The sequence below is a fragment of the Cyanistes caeruleus genome, chromosome 3 (assembly GCF_971803275.1).
Source record: "Cyanistes caeruleus chromosome 3, bCyaCae1.hap1.1, whole genome shotgun sequence".
NCBI classification, from domain to species: Eukaryota; Metazoa; Chordata; class Aves; order Passeriformes; family Paridae; genus Cyanistes; species Cyanistes caeruleus.
The window spans coordinates 6,178,143-6,198,178 of NC_141703.1; the positions used below are offsets into that span (position 1 = coordinate 6,178,143).

General features: G+C 40.2%; 1 protein-coding gene across 1 annotated transcript in view; it reads left to right on the forward strand.

Moving 5' to 3' along the window:
* Nucleotides 1–18,746, forward strand: part of LOC147653906 (uncharacterized) — a 40,907-nt gene extending 22,161 nt beyond the window's left edge. Inside the window, exons 2-3 of the mRNA XM_086879654.1 lie at nt 14,285–14,842; nt 15,227–18,746. Of these exons, the coding sequence (XP_086735780.1) occupies nt 14,480–14,842; nt 15,227–15,271 (408 nt within the window). The 5' untranslated portion in view covers nt 14,285–14,479 and the 3' untranslated portion in view covers nt 15,272–18,746. The remainder of the gene's footprint in view (nt 1–14,284; nt 14,843–15,226) is intronic.
* Nucleotides 18,747–20,036: the final 1,290 nt, after the last annotated feature.

Genomic DNA, 20,036 nt, shown 5'->3' on the forward strand with positions numbered 1-20,036 from the left:
GCTTTAGAATGTCTGACCTGCACCCCAAACTTCCCAGGACTGGCCCAGTAGCTGCTCTAGACTCTTGCAAATGTGGCTTGCATGTCCTTCTCCAGGACTGTTGAGCTGCTCTGCTTCTTCAAGATCTTTAAATTTGGGTTTCCCCACAGCCAGACCTTTCTCAAGCTGCTTAGCTTTTTTTTCCTATTACACCCACATAATTACTCCAGCACAAAGAGTGGGCTTGTGAAGCAGCAGCATTTTAAAAAACCACAAACTCTGATCTCAAGGCAATCTTTCCCTCCCACTTCCTCCCCCTTCAAGCAGGGGTGTCAGCCGTGCTGTTTCTTTCAAACTTTCTCTGAGTCATCTCATCAGGCAGCTTGTAAATACTTGAATGCATCCATCAATGTCAAGTCAAAGTAAGTAAGTAGCAGCACATGCTGTGCAATGGACTTTCCCTCGCTCACATTTCTCTCATTTCCAAGGATGCAGAGAATTTAGGGGTGACCCTATCTCCCTGTACCATCAGCATACACACAGACATGTCATCAAAGATGTTGTGTCATCATGAGAACAAGACACCAGAAATAACGTGAGCTGCTTAAATTCAAGAAAGCTTCAACTCTTCTGCAACTCCCACTACTGTATTATCCAGGGTGGAATGCCTTAATGTAAGATGCTCCATTCATTTAATCCTAAACCTGAGAAAATTGAGGAGCTGCATTACCAGCATTCCTTTGAGAATTTGAGAATGTTTCATTGCTAACCATTTTGGACCAGCTGGTCACAGCATTATGAGCTGTTGCTAGAAAAATATTATTTTTTCATATTACAAGGGTGTAATTTGCTGTGTCATCGTTGCGTACTAAAATCTAAAAGGCAGAATGTGATTCAGAGGGTGCATGGAACGCAAACCACCTCCTCAGAAGGCAAAAATCTCTGCTGAAGAGCAGCAATGCTCCCAAGTATGACTGATAAATATGTGAATCTTGTCATGAGCTAAATGCCAAAATATGGACCCTGCACCAAGGCTTTGCTCAGCACGGTGCATAATTCCCTGGTTCGTCTGCTAGTAGGCTGGTTTATGGTAATGAAGTCATGGCAGTGGGAAGAAAGGAAAAGTCTTGCAAAATTTCTGAGTTATTCCCTCCAGATGGCTTGGAAGGAAGGTCTGGTGTCATCGTGATATTTGCCTAATAACTCTGAAATGATCAGTTGAGGTGGATGAGTGTGCTCTCAAATAAGTATATGTGTGGAAATGTGCTCCTCCCCAGTCCTTCCACCCAGACAGGTTGGTTATGTGTGAAAAATATGTTGTGAGCCAGGAACTCAAGCTCAGTGCTACTTTATGGAATAGACTGGGGGAAAATTGGCTGAGTAAGAAGAATATTATACTGCAAAATGGAAGGGAAGATGTACCAAATACTCTTCCTCCTCTCTGCTCCAGCCCACAGGGAGAGCTGAGCACAAGTCCTGCTGTGAGAGGCATCTCACTCATATCTGCTATGCTTTTAAAACATAAGGCATTGAGATCTCTCTCTAAATACAGTGGCCTGTCAGAGTAAGGTGAGTACAGATGGTAGAACTGATCCACAAGCAATTTTTCCCTGCCATGACCAAGAGACATTTCAAGGGTTGCCCTTCCCTCTTTTTTCTCAGGGAGTGCAAGTTGAAAATCAGGATAATTGCACAGCAAAAATGCTTTCCATCTCACTCCTTTATTTACTTTTTTTTCATGATTTCCTTCCACTCCCAGGTGAAGGAATGTAGGCTGTTTGAAGAGCTGATCTGCTCGGGTGGGGCATTAACTTAATTTGAAACATTGCTGAATATTTAGTCATGTTCTGTAGGAGTATTAGAATCAGAAAATTCTTGGATTCCTAACAAACTCTGCACGTGTACACGATCTCCAGAAAGAGAACAAGTGTTTAAAAACAAGGCTCTGTACACAATTCTGAAGTAATTTAAATATAAGATATATATATATATATAATTTAAGTTAAAAACATCTTGCAGTACTACATTACTGACAGCTGAAAGTCAGACACCAACTGTGATGGCACAGATCTGTAAAGTGCTTTAGGGAAAAATTACTAACTGGTAAAAATCTGATTTTAAAATAAAGATAGCACAAAGAGAAGTTTGAGTTAATTTAAATAGGAACATGCCATTTACGAACAGAAATCTCTTTCCAATGATCAAACTGGTCAACCAAAAGTGGTTTATGAAGGTAGCCCTCTTATTTTCAAATCCATTACCTTGTGCTGTGGCATGTGGCACCTTGTTTTTGTGACTTACATCTTCAAATCAGGACACTTCCCAAGTCTGCTAAGGGCTATAGCTGGGTCAGAACCAAGTTTCTCCTCTCTAAAAGATTCTGTGTTTTCAAAAAAAAAATCCCATTTTGGACAAGGATGAACATGAGCACTTAAGTGAGTATTTAATCCTGGGCTTACAGAGGTGTTTTCAGTATGGAATCACTTCATCTCCTGTTTTTCAGGAGTAATAGAAGTAAGTACACCTTCTTTTTAGAAAAGCATAGAGACCTGATAAAGTGGTTGCTTTATAAACAGGCCCCTTTCAGATCCTGCAGACTTAGACTAGAGATGAAGTCACACAATTCATACTGGAGTGGTGTTCAACAAGAACAGGACCCAGCATTAAGACCAGGTCCACTCATAGGTCACAAATACCTGCTTCTGGCTCTTTTGGTATCAGATTTCAGAGGAAGGTAGAAATTGCTTGTAAAGCACAAATACTTTATAGTGAATACACTTTCACTGTTTGAAAAATGAGCTCAGAGCTGATGGTGGATGACAGATTGACTGATTTATCCAAGTTCCATGGACAGTTTTCCAGCTGTAGCTCTGGAGCCATAGTCAATATGTAGTCATTTAACTACTTCCTGGAGAGGCTTAACGAAGTAATTAGCTCTATCAGATATACTTGCCCCTATGTGCCCACAAAACTGCTCCTGTGAAAGTCAAAACACAAATCTGGGAGGTACTCCAGGCCCTAGTGTTGTGTTCACAATCAAAGTGAGTCAAAGGCAGCTGCTGTATCAAAAAAACTCCCTCCAACTTCCATTGTCAAAGGCAAATTGGCTTTCAGGTCTTAATGGTCATTACCCAATCCCTCACCATTCCCAGTGGCTGAGAGCAGCTCCCCCACAAAGCCACACGAGCATCATTCACTCTCACACACCACACTGACTTCAGCACCGAGGTGCATCTCATGCCCTGACTTATCTTGGTACGTGCTGCCTATGAATAATTCAGAACATCTCCAGACAAGTTTACCGTTTCAGTCCAAGTGAATAAGCAGCAGTAACAAATTCGATGCAAAAGTGTAGCAACAGACTGCATAGCTAGTGCAAAGCAAGGAAGGTTTCCATGGACACACTTCTGCTCTGTTAGGAGGCTTTAAGACAGAAATGCAGCATGGGTGAAGCAGATTAAGGACATAAGTGAGGATTGACTGTTCCAGAGAGCAGCACCAGTTGTGTTTGCATGGCCGGTGGGGCAGGAATGTGTGATGAGAGTTGGAGGCAACTGGCAGGATGAAGGCTGTGCAATGTGCCCATCCCTGCAGTCTGGGGCTGCTCCGAGTTTTGCCAGCGTGCTGTGCTTATTAATCACTACTGGTGTGACAATGGGCTGCACTCCTGGCACTGCAGCTGTGCCAGATGCTCCGAGATCAGGTGCCAAGTCACACTGTGCAGGACATGGTCACACGCAGATAGACCTGTGCACATGAATCCTTGGGGAGTGTAGACACTTTGTTATAACATTGAATTGTTTTTGGGTACATAGCTTCCTGATTTTAACTTTTTTAGCCAGAAATTGTACCAAACAGCTCAGAGGCTTTTGTTAGAAACAGGCAGAATTATTGTGACAATGTGTTTGGCAAGGATAACACTCAGCAGATTTCAAGGACATTTTGACAGGAAACTTTAAGATACATTGTCAGTGCTATAACGAGAAAGAATATCCTCCTATTAACATGTATCTAGATTTTCTCCTTGATTGTTTGGTTAATGATCCCAGCCTTGTTAGCTACTATCAGGGAAGATCCAGCAGCTAAAGGTCTGAGATGAAGAAGATGAAGAATCATGGATTTCTAAATTAGAAAAGTTCAAAGGTAGAAATGGGTAATAAGGAAATGGAAAGAAAAATCTTTGTGATCATCATCCAAACTCTAGGGGGAAAGAAAGAAATCTGCTATGGATAGGAGGTACTCTCCATTCAGCCCTTCAGGTCAAAGGGTTTTCTGAAGTTTCTTTCTTTGAAGACAGTAAGTAAAATGAGCATGGATTTAGGAGTATGGGGGAATGTGGAATACAAAAGGAAAGACTTGGAAATATTGTGGCATGTGGGTCCCTGTTGGCCTTAATCAGTGGGAAGGAGAATGTAGTTCTTTGGGGAGAATGACTTTACCCTGCCAAAACTTGTCACACCTAAATTACTTAACTATTCCTGTTATGCTTGTCCCTTGCAATATTTGAGTAGCTGAAAGCTGGCCCAGCTCTATTAGTGGATTTTGGAATTTCTTGGAGTTAGGGGTTTGGACCTGTAAAATAATTTATTTTTGTGTTTTTCACCAAAGCTTGCCTCTTCATTCCAGTGTTTCCTTCAAGTTCTCTGCGCAGGGATTGTCTCTAGCTATATTAAAATATCCTCCTTCTGGTATGAGGGGTCCTGCTCTGGGGCAGGGGTGCCTCTCCTGTGCAAAGCATATCTAACTTTCCATTCTACAGCTAGCTTCTAAAGGTCTTGGTTATCTTTTATCTGCTATTTAGGTAACGAATCTACAGAAAAGAATCCTATAAGTCTTTCCAGCTATCTGCCAAACTAATTGAAAAAAGTCCCATTAATTTCTTTGGGGCAATTACTACGTAGTGAATAATGCAGTAAGTCACTCCAAGCTCCTGTGTAACATTTCCTTGCTTTATGGATTGTTTCCTAGCATGCCTGCAGCAGAGCTGTTTATGTTGTTTTCACTTTGTAATTTTGTGCATGAAGAACTACAATAAACATAATTAAAACCAAATTTCCCTATCTCTCCTCCTATATTTCTTCTCGTGACTCTTCCCTTCTCTTAATCTTCTTCATTCTCCTGCTTTCTTCTTCTCAAATTTATTCTTCTTTCTTTACTCTTTCTGATTTTCCTTCTGCTTCCTCTACATTTTCAGTTCTTTTCTGCCTTTTTTTTTGCATTCCATGTGTTTTCAGAGCCCTCAAAGGGCCCACACTTAACATAAGCTGGGGTTTCCAGAGATGACAAGTTTGTGGGTAAATGCCAATAAGATTTGAAGCTGAAACACAATCATAAGAAAGATCTACAAACTCTTGCAAAACTGGCTTGTATAGACTCATACCTATGAATGACTTATGAGCAGGCTGTCTACATTGCTTGTATTTTCCATTTAAGGTGATCAAATGTCATCTTTCCACCATTCATCCAGATGCCTGAATTTGTCTCTATCAGTAGTTTTCTTTTTAAGGAAATAACTGCTACAATATTGAAAGTGCAGCTGGATTTTTTCCCTAAAATGTCCTTTCTGCATCTGGGTTTGTGAATGCAGACCCTTTTTTAGGGGTCAAGATTTTAGGGGTCAAGATTTTAGGGCTCTCCAGGCTTTGTTTCTGCATGACCACGGGTTGACCAGCTCATCCTTGATCTTCTGCTTTCCGTCTGCAAGATGAAGATATTGTCATCTTTGTAAACTACTTGGAGTTCCACAGATGACAAAGGTCTTTACTATAAAAAATGCTTTTTTCTTTTATTTGCACCAAGAAAGCACCAAACAGTTCTTGCTGAGCGTTCAGCCCTTGCATGTAAAGCAGATGAATGCTGACCACTGGGTGGATGAGAGGGTGAAGTTTTTCACAAAACTTAGCAGTTCATCTGAAAAATGTGTAGAAGCTGATGAGCATTACCCAGTGGGATTTTTTTAATTACTTCTTCCTCTGCATCTCAGGAAAAGCCATCACATCTCATTGTGCAGATTCTGCTCACTAAGTGGGAATAATTGGCTACTGGAATGACACTGCTGTAGGTAGGCACTGTCCATGACGTTATGACAAAAAGTGTATCCCTTTGGAAAAAGAAAAAGATGGTGCTGACTGTGCTGAATACCAATATCAGTTTGCATTTTTCTATCTTTTCTAAGGGTCCCTGTAGCACTTATACAGAAATTTTGTTTGGCCATTGATAAGGACTGTAGGATCTGGCTTTGAATGAAGATGATACAAATTTCACCTTGCCATCTTTCAGAAATGTCATTCTTGAGGTACAGGAAAATGCTCCTGCTCAGTGCAGAATCCTGTTCTGACAGACATAATGAAACATAGATTAATGCTTTCATGCTAAAATGTTCTCTCATGCACCTTTACTGAGTTTATATCAAGAAAACGTGTCCCAAGGTGTGGAAAGCGATCACATTTTTTTCTTTACATATCTTCCAAATTGCTTTGAATGTTATTTACCAGTGAAAGAAAAAAAAGTGAGAAAGTTTTCCCCACCCCTTTACCCCCTCCTCTATGCTTGCTGCTATTACAAAATACCCAACTGAAGAAATGAAGCAAAAATGAAGATGAATTAGCATTAAGTGCTCCTGGACACACCTATGAGAAAGACTTGAGAAGTTCCAAGACAGCTGGAGAATGAAATTCTCTGTTTGTCAACAGCTGAAGTACGACCACTTGGAGAAATTACCGCCAAAAGTCACCATGCTTCATTAAGTCTAGAATATCTGCACTTTTAAATAACACAATACAGTTGCTTCAGTGTAAATACAGCTGCCATTATTTCTTTAATGCTGTAGTGTTAGAAGACTCTTGGTGCCCCAATACAGCAGCGACCTTCACCTAACAAACTTTTCTAACCAATTAATTCAAGGGTTCCTTGCTCAATAGAAGGGAAGAGATAGGGCTTGATCCAGATTCTGTGGGGATGGGGAGACAGACTTCCCTTTGGCTTTCCTGTCTCAGGCCCCTGGAGACCACTTGTATGTGAATTTTAATGTGGATGTTCCTCGCACGTCTCAATCCAACCCAGGGGTCTTGGCAGGGACACAGCCTAAAGGGGTGACCCAGGGTTCATCTCACACTGCACCGAGGGCAAGGCAGCCCTCTGTTTCCATTTTAATTGTGTCAGTGTTAGCCAGGGCTTGTGTCTGCTTCCTCTCTCACCCCACAAAGGGAAAATGTGTGCCAAAATGCTTCCTGTTTTTCACCGCCAGCTGGGTCGCGTGCTCGGGGTGAAGCTCATTAAGGCAGTGTGTGGCACTAAACCCGGCAGCCTCCAGGAGTGGAAACAATCATGTTCCAGCATCCTAGTCCTGAGTGGACTCAAGTGGAAATCAGGCTGCATAGCACAATCAGTCCAGAGACAAAACCTTAAAGAGGGAAGGCAGCCACATTTAGCTTTCTGAACAAACCAGGGGAAGAGGGCATGTGTTCCAACAGACGGTGTAATTGTCCTTTTCTTCAGACAACCTAGGAAGAAGAGCCCGAAAAGAACACCTGATGGTGCAAAATTGCTTATAGTCAGAAGGGTTTGCCTTCTTTCCCACACTATGAAGGGGTTGTCCATTTGGGCAACCCTTTTCTGGCTGATGGAACCAACATGCATGACAAAAGCATAATTAACCTTTAAAAAAAAACGTTTCTTGATAAAAGCACACATCTGTGTCCTTGCCACACTTTTCTGTACTTTCTACTCCTCAGCTGTGATATCTCTCCCTCCCTATGCTGCACCTACCTTTTCCTAAGCATTTCAGGCCAAATTGTTTGAATAATGCCTGTCATTTTGTCCTATAAGAGCTTATTTTTCTCCCAGAGCAGGCTACAGGGCTGTTATGTCTAACTCCAATCTCACACGTGGAATAAAAGACAAAGAAAAGCTGTCTAGTGTTTCACTCTCTCTCTGTTCTTGGTGGCTAAATCAAGATTTCATAATAATGTTTATGTTTAGAATTTCTGCAGTAATAAGCAGATCAGTATCTGCATGTATGCAGTAAGTTTAAAGAGCTGTTAATAGACAGTTGGATGGCTTAGGAATTTAAGACCTTCATTACTATGTCATCAGTTCAAAGCCAGCTCAGTTTACCAGGGATCCCTGATAGCATCAGTCTCTCCTTCCCAGATGAAGCAGGTATGCTTGTCCAAACTTGGAATTGCATTGCAATTCCACAGAAAAATCAGGAATTGCGAACTTTTCATTCCACAGATTCCTACAAAACAATATTCTGAAAAACAGTATTTTTAAAAATTTCAATGCTCCTTTTAAAATTTCATTTGGTCTACAAAACGCTCATAAATGGCCAAGATTAAAAATATGTCAAAAGGTAGAATGATGTAACAATAAAATATAATGCACAACTTTCTTTTTTAAAAGAATGAATTCTGAAAATCTATTTTATAGTTATGATGAAGAAATGATATATCCTAAAATAATATATAATTTTTTGGTTTTTCTCAAGGGACAATAATTATGAAAGGTGGTATTTTATTTTTTTTAATAGGAAAATACATTGTTGGACATAATTTAGTTTAATGTGCTTTGAATGCCCTTCTGATATTGTGTGTATACAAATTCCTCATGAAGAAGGGAAGGGGAAGAGCTGCTTACTTAGAGTATTCCATTTAGGATGTCCTAATAATTTGTTAATGATCTTGGAGTCATTTTCCACAGCCACCAGTTGTGGTCTTGCAAAATGGATTGGGACAACAGGGAAGGGGAAGGGGAAGGGGAAGGGGAAGGGGAAGGGGAAGGGGAAGGGGAAGGGGAAGGAGAAGGAGAAGGAGAAGGAGAAGGAGAAGGAGAAGGAGAAGGAGAAGGAGAAGGAGAAGGAGAAGGAGAAGGAGAAGGAGAAGGAGAAGGAGAAGGAGAAGGAGAAGGAGAAGGAGAAGGAGAAGGAGAAGGAGAAGGAGAAGGAGAAGGAGAAGGAGAAGACAACACAGTGTTTATTTAACAGTGTATATCCTAAATGATAACAGTTTGTTGCACACTGCTTTCCCCTTCCAAATGCTTCATTAGGAGACAATGGGATCTTAAAAATACAGCTGTATGTTTTAGGTATTTTCCTGATGAGACCCACCAAATAAGATCAGAGGACTAAAATATTTGTTTGTCTGCCCATTTCCACCATCATGGGAAATCACAAAAGTTATCCATCAGTGCTGGATACTTCCAAAGCCAAGTAAGGAGTTCAGACAGGCTGATCATTTCCTTGTCTGTGAAAAGTCACTTTGCATTTATCTGTGTTGTTCTCCCAAGGGAGGATTTTCTTAATTAGTTGGATTCTGATAGTGAGAATAGATGAGATAATGGTGTGGTAAGGCCAGTTTTCAGCTGTGGAAATGCTCAGGATATTGGTTGTTCTTAACACTATATTAAAAAAGGAGAAAAACTCGTCATCCCTTTGCCTTTGCTACTGTCACTAGGAATGCAGGTGTCAATTACTATAAATAATAAAGAAGAAGGAAATTTTCTTAAAATTCCAATGTGGAAAAATTCCACTTTAATTCCTGAAAAAAATTCCTTTATCACTTTTTTAGTGGAAGTTTTCTTGGGCTATAACTCCTTCCTCCAGTGTCATGGTTTTCAGCATTTTGTCTGTGAATGCTTCATGGTCCACAAAGTATTCCTAGGGTTCAGAAAAAGGTGAATAAGTAAAGAAGGTTCATATATGCTCTTGAGTGATGTATACACATGAATAGTTGTGGAAAATTGAAAAGGTTTGGAAAAGCCCTAAAGTAAAAAATTGCTCTTGCAGCCACTGAGGAGTAGAGAAATTTTGGACATGGGTATCTGGAAATTATGTGTTTAGTCTAAAAGACTTTCTCATAAGCTACTTTAAAAGTAAGTTATAATGATATAGGATTGTTTCATGATACTTTTTAAAACATGCAAAGAAACTGATAAACTGATTCTCACTTGAGGGTATCTAGGAATGCCAGACAAGCTCAGGATACACACAACATGTAGGTCCTGCTTCCCTAAGAGGTCATACCTGCTTTTTGAGTAGGCATGGAGAGACAGAGCTTTTCCTTTAGAAAAACTCATGGCTAAAGAAAAACAAATTGCTTGCTAATATTCTTTCAAAAGAAAGATGTCATGTGAAATTACTCCATTCCAACCAAAAGGTTGTAGCTCCTTATTTTTTCTTCTCTATTTTTCTGAGCTGTAATTTCTGACTTGTTGCTCCTGGTATGGTGTCTGACATCAGACTGATTCACATACTCTGAATGCCTGGGAAATCTGGCAGGTTTTGGTCATCCTCTGACATTCTTCTGAATTCTGAGGCTGGAATTGGAATTGGGTCTTGTCCCTACCCTGGTAACACAACTTACAGCAACAGGCACCAGCTGACCTGTAGGTTTCTGTAGGTAAGCTGCTCTTTATTTGGAAAGCTTTGTCCTATTGCTGAGAGAGCTCTTTTAACAATTATTATTATTACTATTGCCACTAATTTTTCAGAAACAGAAGAACTCCACACACCTTTTTTCTGCAAGGCTGTAGTTTCAATGTGTCCAGTAAAGTACTCACATTTTATATCATCTGAGGGTCTGAAACCAAGCATCCTTGAACTCAAATGGATGGTTATGTAGAATGCTGCCTTTCCATGTTGATGTAGCAATGTATTAGAGTGTAGCTTTCATGCAAAATCCCAGCTTTAACTTAAAATTAACTCTTTGTGTCAACTCTTTCAGATTTTCAGACTGGTAAAGTAACTCCATGGCCAGAGATGTTTGGGTCAGTGAGAGCTGCACACATTGAACTCCTTTGGAAATCAAATTCCTTGTACCTCTCCTTCCTACAAAAGCTTTACCTGTGCAGTGATGCATAAGCAGTTTTGTGCATATCAGTGGAGCAGCCTCCATATGTGCAATTAAATACATGAATATTTGCAGCATTGAGACAATTATTTTGGGATTTGCTTCTCTTGATCTTAACTTGAAACCAGTGAGGCTTGAAAAAATTGTCTTGCTTCTTACAAGAGATGAGGTGAAAAAGTGAAGCTACTGTTTATACTGAAGAAATTTCTGAGTAATCTCAAGGTAAAATAGCTAAAGCATATTTAGTTTGAAGCAGTCAAATATCGTAGCCTAACTATGACTCATAATTGCCAAGTTCAGCATCTTAGAACTTAAAAATGACTGCAACTTCATGAGAAAAAACAGGTGAAACTGGAGATGCTGGCACCTTGAAACATCCTTCTGTGACAAGAAGGTGATGTTTTTTGGACTGCAGCATCATTTCACTTGCTTGTTATTTGCAGATGCCCATAGCTGAGACAATCTGAGTCAGTGAGACAGAGTGCCACAGGAAAGTTTGTATTTTCAAGGGAACTGAGTGGTAATTGCAACTCATTGTGGTTGTGTGAGCATCTCTGAACTTCTCACAATTTCATGAGTGTAAAACAGAAGAAGATACAAAAGTTGTTGCATTCCTTCTTTTCTTAGTCTGATTTTCAGCTATACACAACCAGGAAATTAAGCAGCCTCTGTATCTTATATATATATATATATATATATATATATATATATATATATATGCATGTAAATATATTTATAGTCTGCTTTTTTTTTTCTTTTTTTTTTTTTTTTTTTTGGCAGCTGCAGTACCAGGTGCTTGAGAATCAGCATCAGGTGTTTCCTACATGGAAAACTTGTGAAAAGAGAATTTTCATGAGCTTTTGGTATAAACAAAATGTTCCTTAAAGTCCTTTAAGTGTTCCTTCCTGCTATAGAGTGGGGGAAGAATGCTCTCTTCTTAAAATTATTTGTTCTCAAAAAGTGAAAGCTTGGCTTTGGTGACCAAAGGAATGATTTGTTCAAAGGCTTTCAGTGAAAGATGGAATGAAATTCTGGGTTCTCTGTAGTCAAATCTCTTTGGCCTCAAGGACATCCTTAAGCCTCTAAGTGGCAATTACAGAAAAGACCTTGCAATGATTGTTTCAATTTCTCTGCAACAGAACATGTAGATCACACCATGTTTTATGAAATGCTCCCTGGGTGATGTTTGGAAATTAACTTTGCCATATGAAGGTAAAAGTTCCCCTCCTGTTTGAAGAGTTTCATGAAAAAAAAAAAAAAAAAAAGTGGATCGCCCACTGACAATTTCAAAGACCAATTTTAACAATATCACACTTTTGTTTGTTTATAGTAAAGCTCTTGTCTAAACTTGAAGATTCAGGGTTGTTTTGCCCTGGAGTAGTTTTGTTGGCACCGTTCATAATCTTTTAAATTCCAAGCTAGACTTTGGAGGACAGTCAATGTATTACTTCATGTGAAAGCTATTATTCCCTATGAATAATTAGCACTCCATTCTGTAGGATGGTGAACGTGAGGCATAGTGCTGAGCTGCTGCTCGGAATGCTGACTGTGGTTTTCACAATTTGCAGTCCAATGTGGAATAAACTGTGGGCTTGGGCTGCCTGAAACACCCTTCAGGTGTTTGGGCTGCTCACTGAATGAGTTCTCTTCGGGAGAAAGGAAAACATTTTGTGCACATGGATGTCTGTCCTCCCCAGCCCCAGGTCCATGTGCAAGAAAAGCAGCTTGCAAAAGTGAAAATGGCTGCATTTTTCAAAAGTGAAAATCAGCTTGGAAAGCGACCAAACTGCAAATGCTTGGTCAGCATTCTCCTGTCCACAGGGGTGTCACTGAAATTTTTTGTCCATTTCCGAAGAAGTCAGCTCCTAAAGCAGAAAAAAGATGATGAAGAAGAGCAGGAAAAGGCAGATTTTGTTTATGTGCCATGATTTTCAGGCTGTCAATCCACATATCTCTGTGCTGGTCACACTTACAGAAGCTTCTTGTAATCCTGACTAAGAAATTTCATCTGTTTTCTGAATTAATCTGTCAGAATGATGTAGGGATATCATGCTGTAAAGGCTGCTGTTATCTGTGTAATACAACCTAGATATCTTTATAGATGATTAATTCTAGTGTAAACCATTTACCACAACACCCACATAACTGGTATGTGAGATACTGATAGTGTCGGACTCTCCCAGAGCACGGGAGCCTGTTGCAAAAAGAATCCAGTACACAAACCTAAGTTATTGAAAAAGGCAGTTCATGGTTGATTATGGAGTTGCTAGAAGTCATAGCAGCCTGGAGAAAAATGGATCCATATTTGGCACTGCATCTCTGTCATTGAGAAAATGTGATGATTTCTAATGGCAGGCTATGAAAACAGTTTTAGTTCCAGGACTTTTCAGAGTGATCCCAAGAGTTTGAAATATCTCAGAAATCACTTTTCCACATGAATTGTGGAATTTGTCTATTGCAGTCTGAGGTTCAGGCCATAGATGTTTGCACATGACCTCAAAAGTCAGTGAGTATTCCTATGAGAGGACAGGGAAAGTGAACAATTGAATGTTGACCTGAGCTATTTATACCCAATATCAAAAAGTTTCACCCATTTTTATAAATATTCTTTTTATTTATTTATTTTTTCTCTGGATTGAATATTCTGGTTAAAGTGTGGATGCTCAACAGCTACTAAGTATTCTGGAGAAGAGTAGGACAGGAATTTGCACCCAGAGAACAGTAAATCTTTGTGTGAACAATGTGGCCATATCATCTTTCCTCCTGAACAGGCATGTTTTGAGAAAGAGAGTAAAAGAGAGACACTTCATTGAAGAATTTCTAAATTAAATACTCCTCCCTTTATGCCACTTAAATTAAATGCTAGGAATATAGTTTTAATGCCAGAAAGGACTATTTAGGATCATCTTGCCTACAAAACCTATAGATTTTTATCAAACTGGTTTCTCTTTTGAGCCTCTAACCCTTGGTAGGGTACACAGGTTCAATTTCAAGGTTTCACCTGAGAAGGAATCCAGTGTACCCTTGAGCAAGTGATTTGGCTGGAGATCTTGGCTGTTAGGAATGCTCGCCTTTGCCCCTGAATGCAGTTAGCATAGTTGCCAGATGTTGGATCTTGCTCTACCCTAATCCATTAGTTTAAAAAGCCCTTTGCTACCAGAGATCCTTACAGACCATGCTCAGATCCTTTTTTAACTTTCTGGGGATAAACTAAACAGTCTGAAGTCCAGGAGTCATAAAATTCCTCCTTACAAAAAGGTTTAACTTTAGATTGTTGCTCCTGCTGAAAGGTGACTGTAAAAACAGTGCTGTGGAGTTTCATGTTTATGGTTTTAAGGGTTTCTATATAAAGAGTTTTGGTTTACCAGTTAAAATGCAGTGTGACTGCCTGCCAGACCTTTCAGTTTTATCATAGTCTCTGAGGGAAGTTGAAATTTTCATCCTGTCTATCATCACAGGCAGTAAACACAGATGAAATCAGACCAAGTATTGAAGATTTCTATCGAGGTCCATCGTCTGCATCCCTCTCCCCTTGGAGAAAAGGGATCACGTCTCTGGTGACATCAAGCTATCTCTTGCCATTTGATGTGACTTGGAAATTGCTCAGTCCCCCCATCCCCTGCTTCCCTTCCTGGTCCCCCTCACCAGGAGCCATGTCCAGTCCAGCATTGTACAAGTGGGAAATGAGAGGCTGCAGGGCAGTGCCACAGGAAGGGATCCTGGTCCATGGAGAGTTGAACATGAGCCAGCAGTGCCCTGCAGCCAGGAGGGACATCCCTGTCCTGAGGAGCATCAGGCTCAGCATTGCCAGCCAGGGAAGGGAGAGGATTGTCCTGCTCTGCTCTGGGCTGGGGCAGCCTCACCTCAAAGTGCTGGGGACAGCTTTGGGCACCACAATGGAAAAAAGACGTGAAGCCTTTGGAGAGTGGCCCAAGGCAGTGAAGATGGTGAAGGCCTTGAGGAGAAGCCATGTGAAGCTGAGGGCACTTGGTCTGTTCAGCCTGGAGGAAGCTGAGGTGAGACCTCACTGCAGGTACAGCTTTATTGTGTGGGGAAAAGAGGGGCAGGCACTGATCTCTGCTCTGTGGTGACAGTGACAGGACCTGAGAGAACGGCCTGAAGTTGTGTCAGGGGAGGTTTGGGTTGAGTATTAGAGAAAGGTTCTTTCCCAGAGGGTGGCTGGGCACTGAACAGGCTCCCCAGGGCAGTGGTCACAGCACCAGCCTGACAGAGCTCAAGAAGGGTTTGAACAAAGCTCTCAGGTGCCTGGTGTGATCCTTGGGGATGGTGCTGGGCCAGCAGTTGGATTGATCCTTGTGAGTCCCTTCTGACTCAGCATATTCTGTAATTCTGTGATTTTGTAATCTTCTCTGGTCCTGCTACACCTTCCTCTTCCCCAGGTGGAGGTGCCTGTCACTGAGTCAGCAGCCAGTGTCACCCTGTGAGGCCGGACAAGTGGCCCTGTTAATGAGCCACAAGGTGAAGCTGAGGTCTGCTCCTGCTCCTTCAGACACACCAGCTCTCTTCTGCAAACACACAGAGAAGCTGTATGTTGCTCTCTAAAAAAATAACTTGAATGTCCCCTAGTGTAAAAAGCATCAATTTTGTTCTGTGAGAGAATTTCACTTTTACAGTCCTTTCCTCACAGCAATGCTGTGCTTGGAGGCAAAGAAACCCTTTTTTTTTTACTCCCTCTTGTTCCAGTTAGTAGGTGTAAAAAGAAAGAAAATTCCGTACTTTAAAGATAAGAATTACAGAATTAGTGGATTATATTGGTGACTGTAAGGAGGAAAACCTAAATACAGATTAAGTTAAAGAAAAAGGGAAGAAGAAATGAAGGAAAGCAATGAATATTTGAGGAAAGAATACACAGGGTTTCTTTTTCTCTCTACTAATTTCTCTTCCCACCACTCCTTCCAATTTAAATCTTTCCTTTGCTTGTAGGCATCAATCCAACAATTATATGAAGCAAATAATTAGTACTATGTATGGAAATAGTAATATTAACTTAGGTGACCACAGTCAAGATCAAATTTCTGTTCCTCTTTTTTTCTATAATATACATGTAGAATTATATTTCCCATGATGGAATATTTCCTTTGCAATTTGTTAATTGCCTCTTTTATTATGAAGAGAATTTGTACTCAGAGAGCTACAAAAGGCCATAGGGCTCCAACAGCACTTAGAAACAGTCAGATCTGCAATGGGAAATAAAGGGATGAATTAAATGATCCCCAAATGCTTTCCAAGCCTGGAACAAGAGCTAAGGCTGTCTTTTAACAAGTTAACTTCTCCCTAAACACATCTACATTGTCAAATAGGCAAATCCAGGCTCTCCTGGGTTAGAGCTGTACCTGCAAGAGGTGCAGGAACAAACACTGCAGCTGTTTTTTAACAGGTGGGGAGCTGGATGTGAAACCTGGGGAAACTCTTTGGATTTGCCCCAATTTCAGGGTAACAGGTGGAATACTGGTCTCTAAAAACCCTAACTACAAACCATAGTGTGACCAACCTTCTTGATAAAATACTGGGAATTCAGGCTGCAGTGTTCTAGGCTGGGTATCATCACCTTCTTTCCTCTGCCTGATGTTTTTACCATATGGAAAACATTTCCAAATACATTTCACAAGCTGTGTCTTTTTAATTACCATTAATGATACTTAATTCTTGAAGATATATGTCTGCTTAAATATTTATTATAAATAAGCCCACACTATAGAGTTAGAGTCCATTTTAAAATGCAAATCATCTCTAAAAAACAGATTTAAGACAGATCTTATGCAATATTTATCAATTAAAACTAGTTTCAGGGATTCATAGTTGCATAAGGATTTATAAATAAAAAATAATACTGGGGGATATGTTTCATTTAAACTATTTTATTTTCTTTAGATTCAGTTATAGCTAATATTTTGGTAGTTAAATTTAAATCCTGCTACATAATTTACATCTGAAAACATAAGCTAACATCTAATTTAATTTCATCTTCTTTAGAACAGATATAAAAATTATTCTGCAGATTCATAGGGACATTGTGGGATTTTTTTACGATTAACATGACAGGACACAAGAAATGCATGTATGGATAGTTGTTAGCAGTCTTCCACCACAGCTACAGTCTTCTTGTAAAGAAATCAAGAAGGGTGTGGATTCCTTAAGAAGACCAAAGAAATCATGCATATTTATTCCAAGCGTTGTCCAGACCTGGCCCTACCTAGACTGTGAGGTCTAATGCAATTCTGGTCACAGACTGTATTGCTTCAAAAGAAAACAAAAGTTCTGCAGCTGCTGCTGCCTGAAATGTTTGGTTGGTGTAGCCAGTCTGAACTGGAAAGTTACTATATAACAGTAACTTTCTTTTCCCCCCAGAAAGAAAACATTGGGAAATTAATATTGATATACTCTGTTCACAAAGTATTTGAAACTCCCCAGGCCTGCAGAGGCTTGTCAGTGTCTTAAAAATGTCTACAGATTCAGAATTTTGTCCTGTATTGTTGTGTAGATCAGTTTGTCCTGTTTTCCTGTATCCTTCTGTTGTTCCTTATCTCAGTCTTACACTGCAAACCCCTTCAGACACAGACCAACCTTTGCTCCTGACATTGTGCCCATGGCAGGGTTGTCTTTCCCTGTGAAGTCTTGGTGATGCAAACAATTATATCAAAAGGCCATTGCTGCAATTTGTTTAGGATTCCTGTAGTAACAAATGTCTGAAGACTTTGAATAGATCTTGTTTGAATGACAATGAATCTTCAGGTGAAAAAAAATTTTCTTTGTGATTTAGGTATTTTTCAGTGGTAGGGAATCCATCACAGTCCTCTGCAAATGATAAATGTTAATTTAATTTCCTTAAAACAACCAGAACAAAACCCACCTGTCTGTTTACTCAGAATTGCAGATGATTCAGATCTGTTCAGTTTAGGAATCTGCCAGGATGAAGGGTATCCTCCTGCTATGGTGCTCCATCCCAAAGGATACTGTATTTCTCCAGAAATTCAGCCCAGGACACACCAAAGAGTTTTGGGGGAGATTGCTTTACTTCTCTAAAGAGTTAACAAGAAATAGGGCTGACCAAATAATGAAATATGTAACACTGTGGATTTCACTTCTCCCTGCTGCAAAATGTCCATGAGCAGTGCATACATTATTTAATGTGGCTCTTCAGAGTCGCTACACAGAGCTGTACATTGGTGTGTGTACATGAGAAAGGAGGGCTATTATTCCTTCCCAACCAATTGCTTGGAAAATTCCCTGTAAATATTTGAGTCTTGAGAAATATTATCTGTGATGGATCATATCAATATTTTGCTATTTTTTCTGGACTTGGCAGGTGCTATCAGCAGGTGTAATGTATTTGGGCTTCAGCTCTGCCATGCAGAAACACAGTTGGGAAATTAAAAAAAAATTGAACCAAAACAAAACAAATGTTCCCTTCTTGAGCCAGTCAGGGCTTAAGTGAGACACCATTATTGCAAATCTTGTGTTTGGTGGTGAAATCCGTGGACAAATCTTGAAATGGATGCAGTTTACTGGAGCCAGGCTGGCCTTGGGCACCTGCAGCATCATGGCAACGAGAGGTTTGAGAGTTCCCTCCCAACAACAGCCTTGGTAAGAAGTGGATGACAACTTCAAGTTTCATTCTTTTCCCTCACAACTACCTGCACACCTCCTGATGCACAACCTTCAGCAACAGGTAAAGCCTCAGGTGGGCAGCAGAGGACAGCATCCCTTGATCCACCCACTGCCTCCAGGGAACTGGAATGTGGACTGGGTACAGCAGCATGGCAGATTTGAGGGCACTAAAATAAAGATGGCTTTTTGCTAGCAATCCTCTGTGAAATTAGCACCTACTTCTCCTGATTGATTGTTTGTTTGTTTTTTAAGTACCTGATACTGAAATGAAGCTAACAGGCATTCTTGGTATGGCTTGTATTATGAAACAAGAAATTATTTTAATTGCCCTAGCAATTCCCTTCCCGTTGCTGTAAACAAAATGATTTCCTTCAGCAGCAGTCTGACTCATGTCGTGGTTGACAAAGGAGCTGCTCCCTCGGATCAGGGCTGGTGAAAAGTTGTGGGGGCTGCAGCCTCTCCCCTCACCTGGACCACGGGGGCTGCAGCCAGCCCAGGGATGCTGCTGGGACAAGGACTGACCTCTCAGCCCTTTGCTTCAAGCCGTCCTCACCCAGCTCAGTTTGTCCAGACTCTGCCCCTCTCCCCTGCAACTGCTTTCATTTACAATTCATTTCAATGCTGCATGTGTGGAAATCATTTTAGGATAGGGAAGAGCACTGAGCTGGGAGAGCTTTGAGAGCCCCTCTCTCTCTGAATTATTTCTAGATTGAAGTATCTTTGTGAAGTTTGAAGTTTTTTCCCCTTGAGCAGGTTCATGCCCTGTAAAAGGATTCAAGTCAGACAGAAAAGCAATTGAATCCAAAGGAGTAGAAAAGGGATATTGGTGCATGGGAAAATTCTGTGGATTTTCTCTCAAAATGTGCTGATCTATTAATTCATGCACTAAATGCAGGACACAAATATTATAAAAATGCATATCTGGCACTGCACAGCCTGCAGAACCTCTGTCTCTGGTGTTGGCTCTGAGCTCACAGTTTCAAAATTACTGATTTAAACATTTTATTATTGATTACATAATTAAAATGTGAGTGAAGGAAGGAACGTGCAGGCAGTTATTGTATTCAGCTTTACTTTATATGACTTTATGAGACACATTATTTATTCGTGTTCTGCTGTGAGATGAGATTGAAAATTGTTTTTAGATATACTTTTGGCCCTTGGCAGGTGAAACACCTTGGATTAATATCAAGTCTAAAGCCAGTACTACCATTATATGAACCCTGCACTTCAGCTTTCATATTCTGGATGCTTAATCATAATGCTGTAGTTAACTAAATGCCTGTAACTTTCTCCATAAGCCAAATAAGTCTGTATTATTAATAAACAGCTCATTTGCTGAGACTTAAAAAAAACTCCTCTATATTCTCAATGCTCAGGTGAAAAGGGGAGAGATGAAGAGACATTTTTAGACACTTCAGGGTGTAGAAATTATATCACAAGCTTCTTTCTTAATTTCATAATACTTTTCTGCAGTCTGCACTCTGACTAATATGCAGCTTAAATTGTGTAAAAACAAATTGACATTATTTAAGAGACACAGATTTCTCTGGAGAAATACCAGTTTTTCCTACATGTATC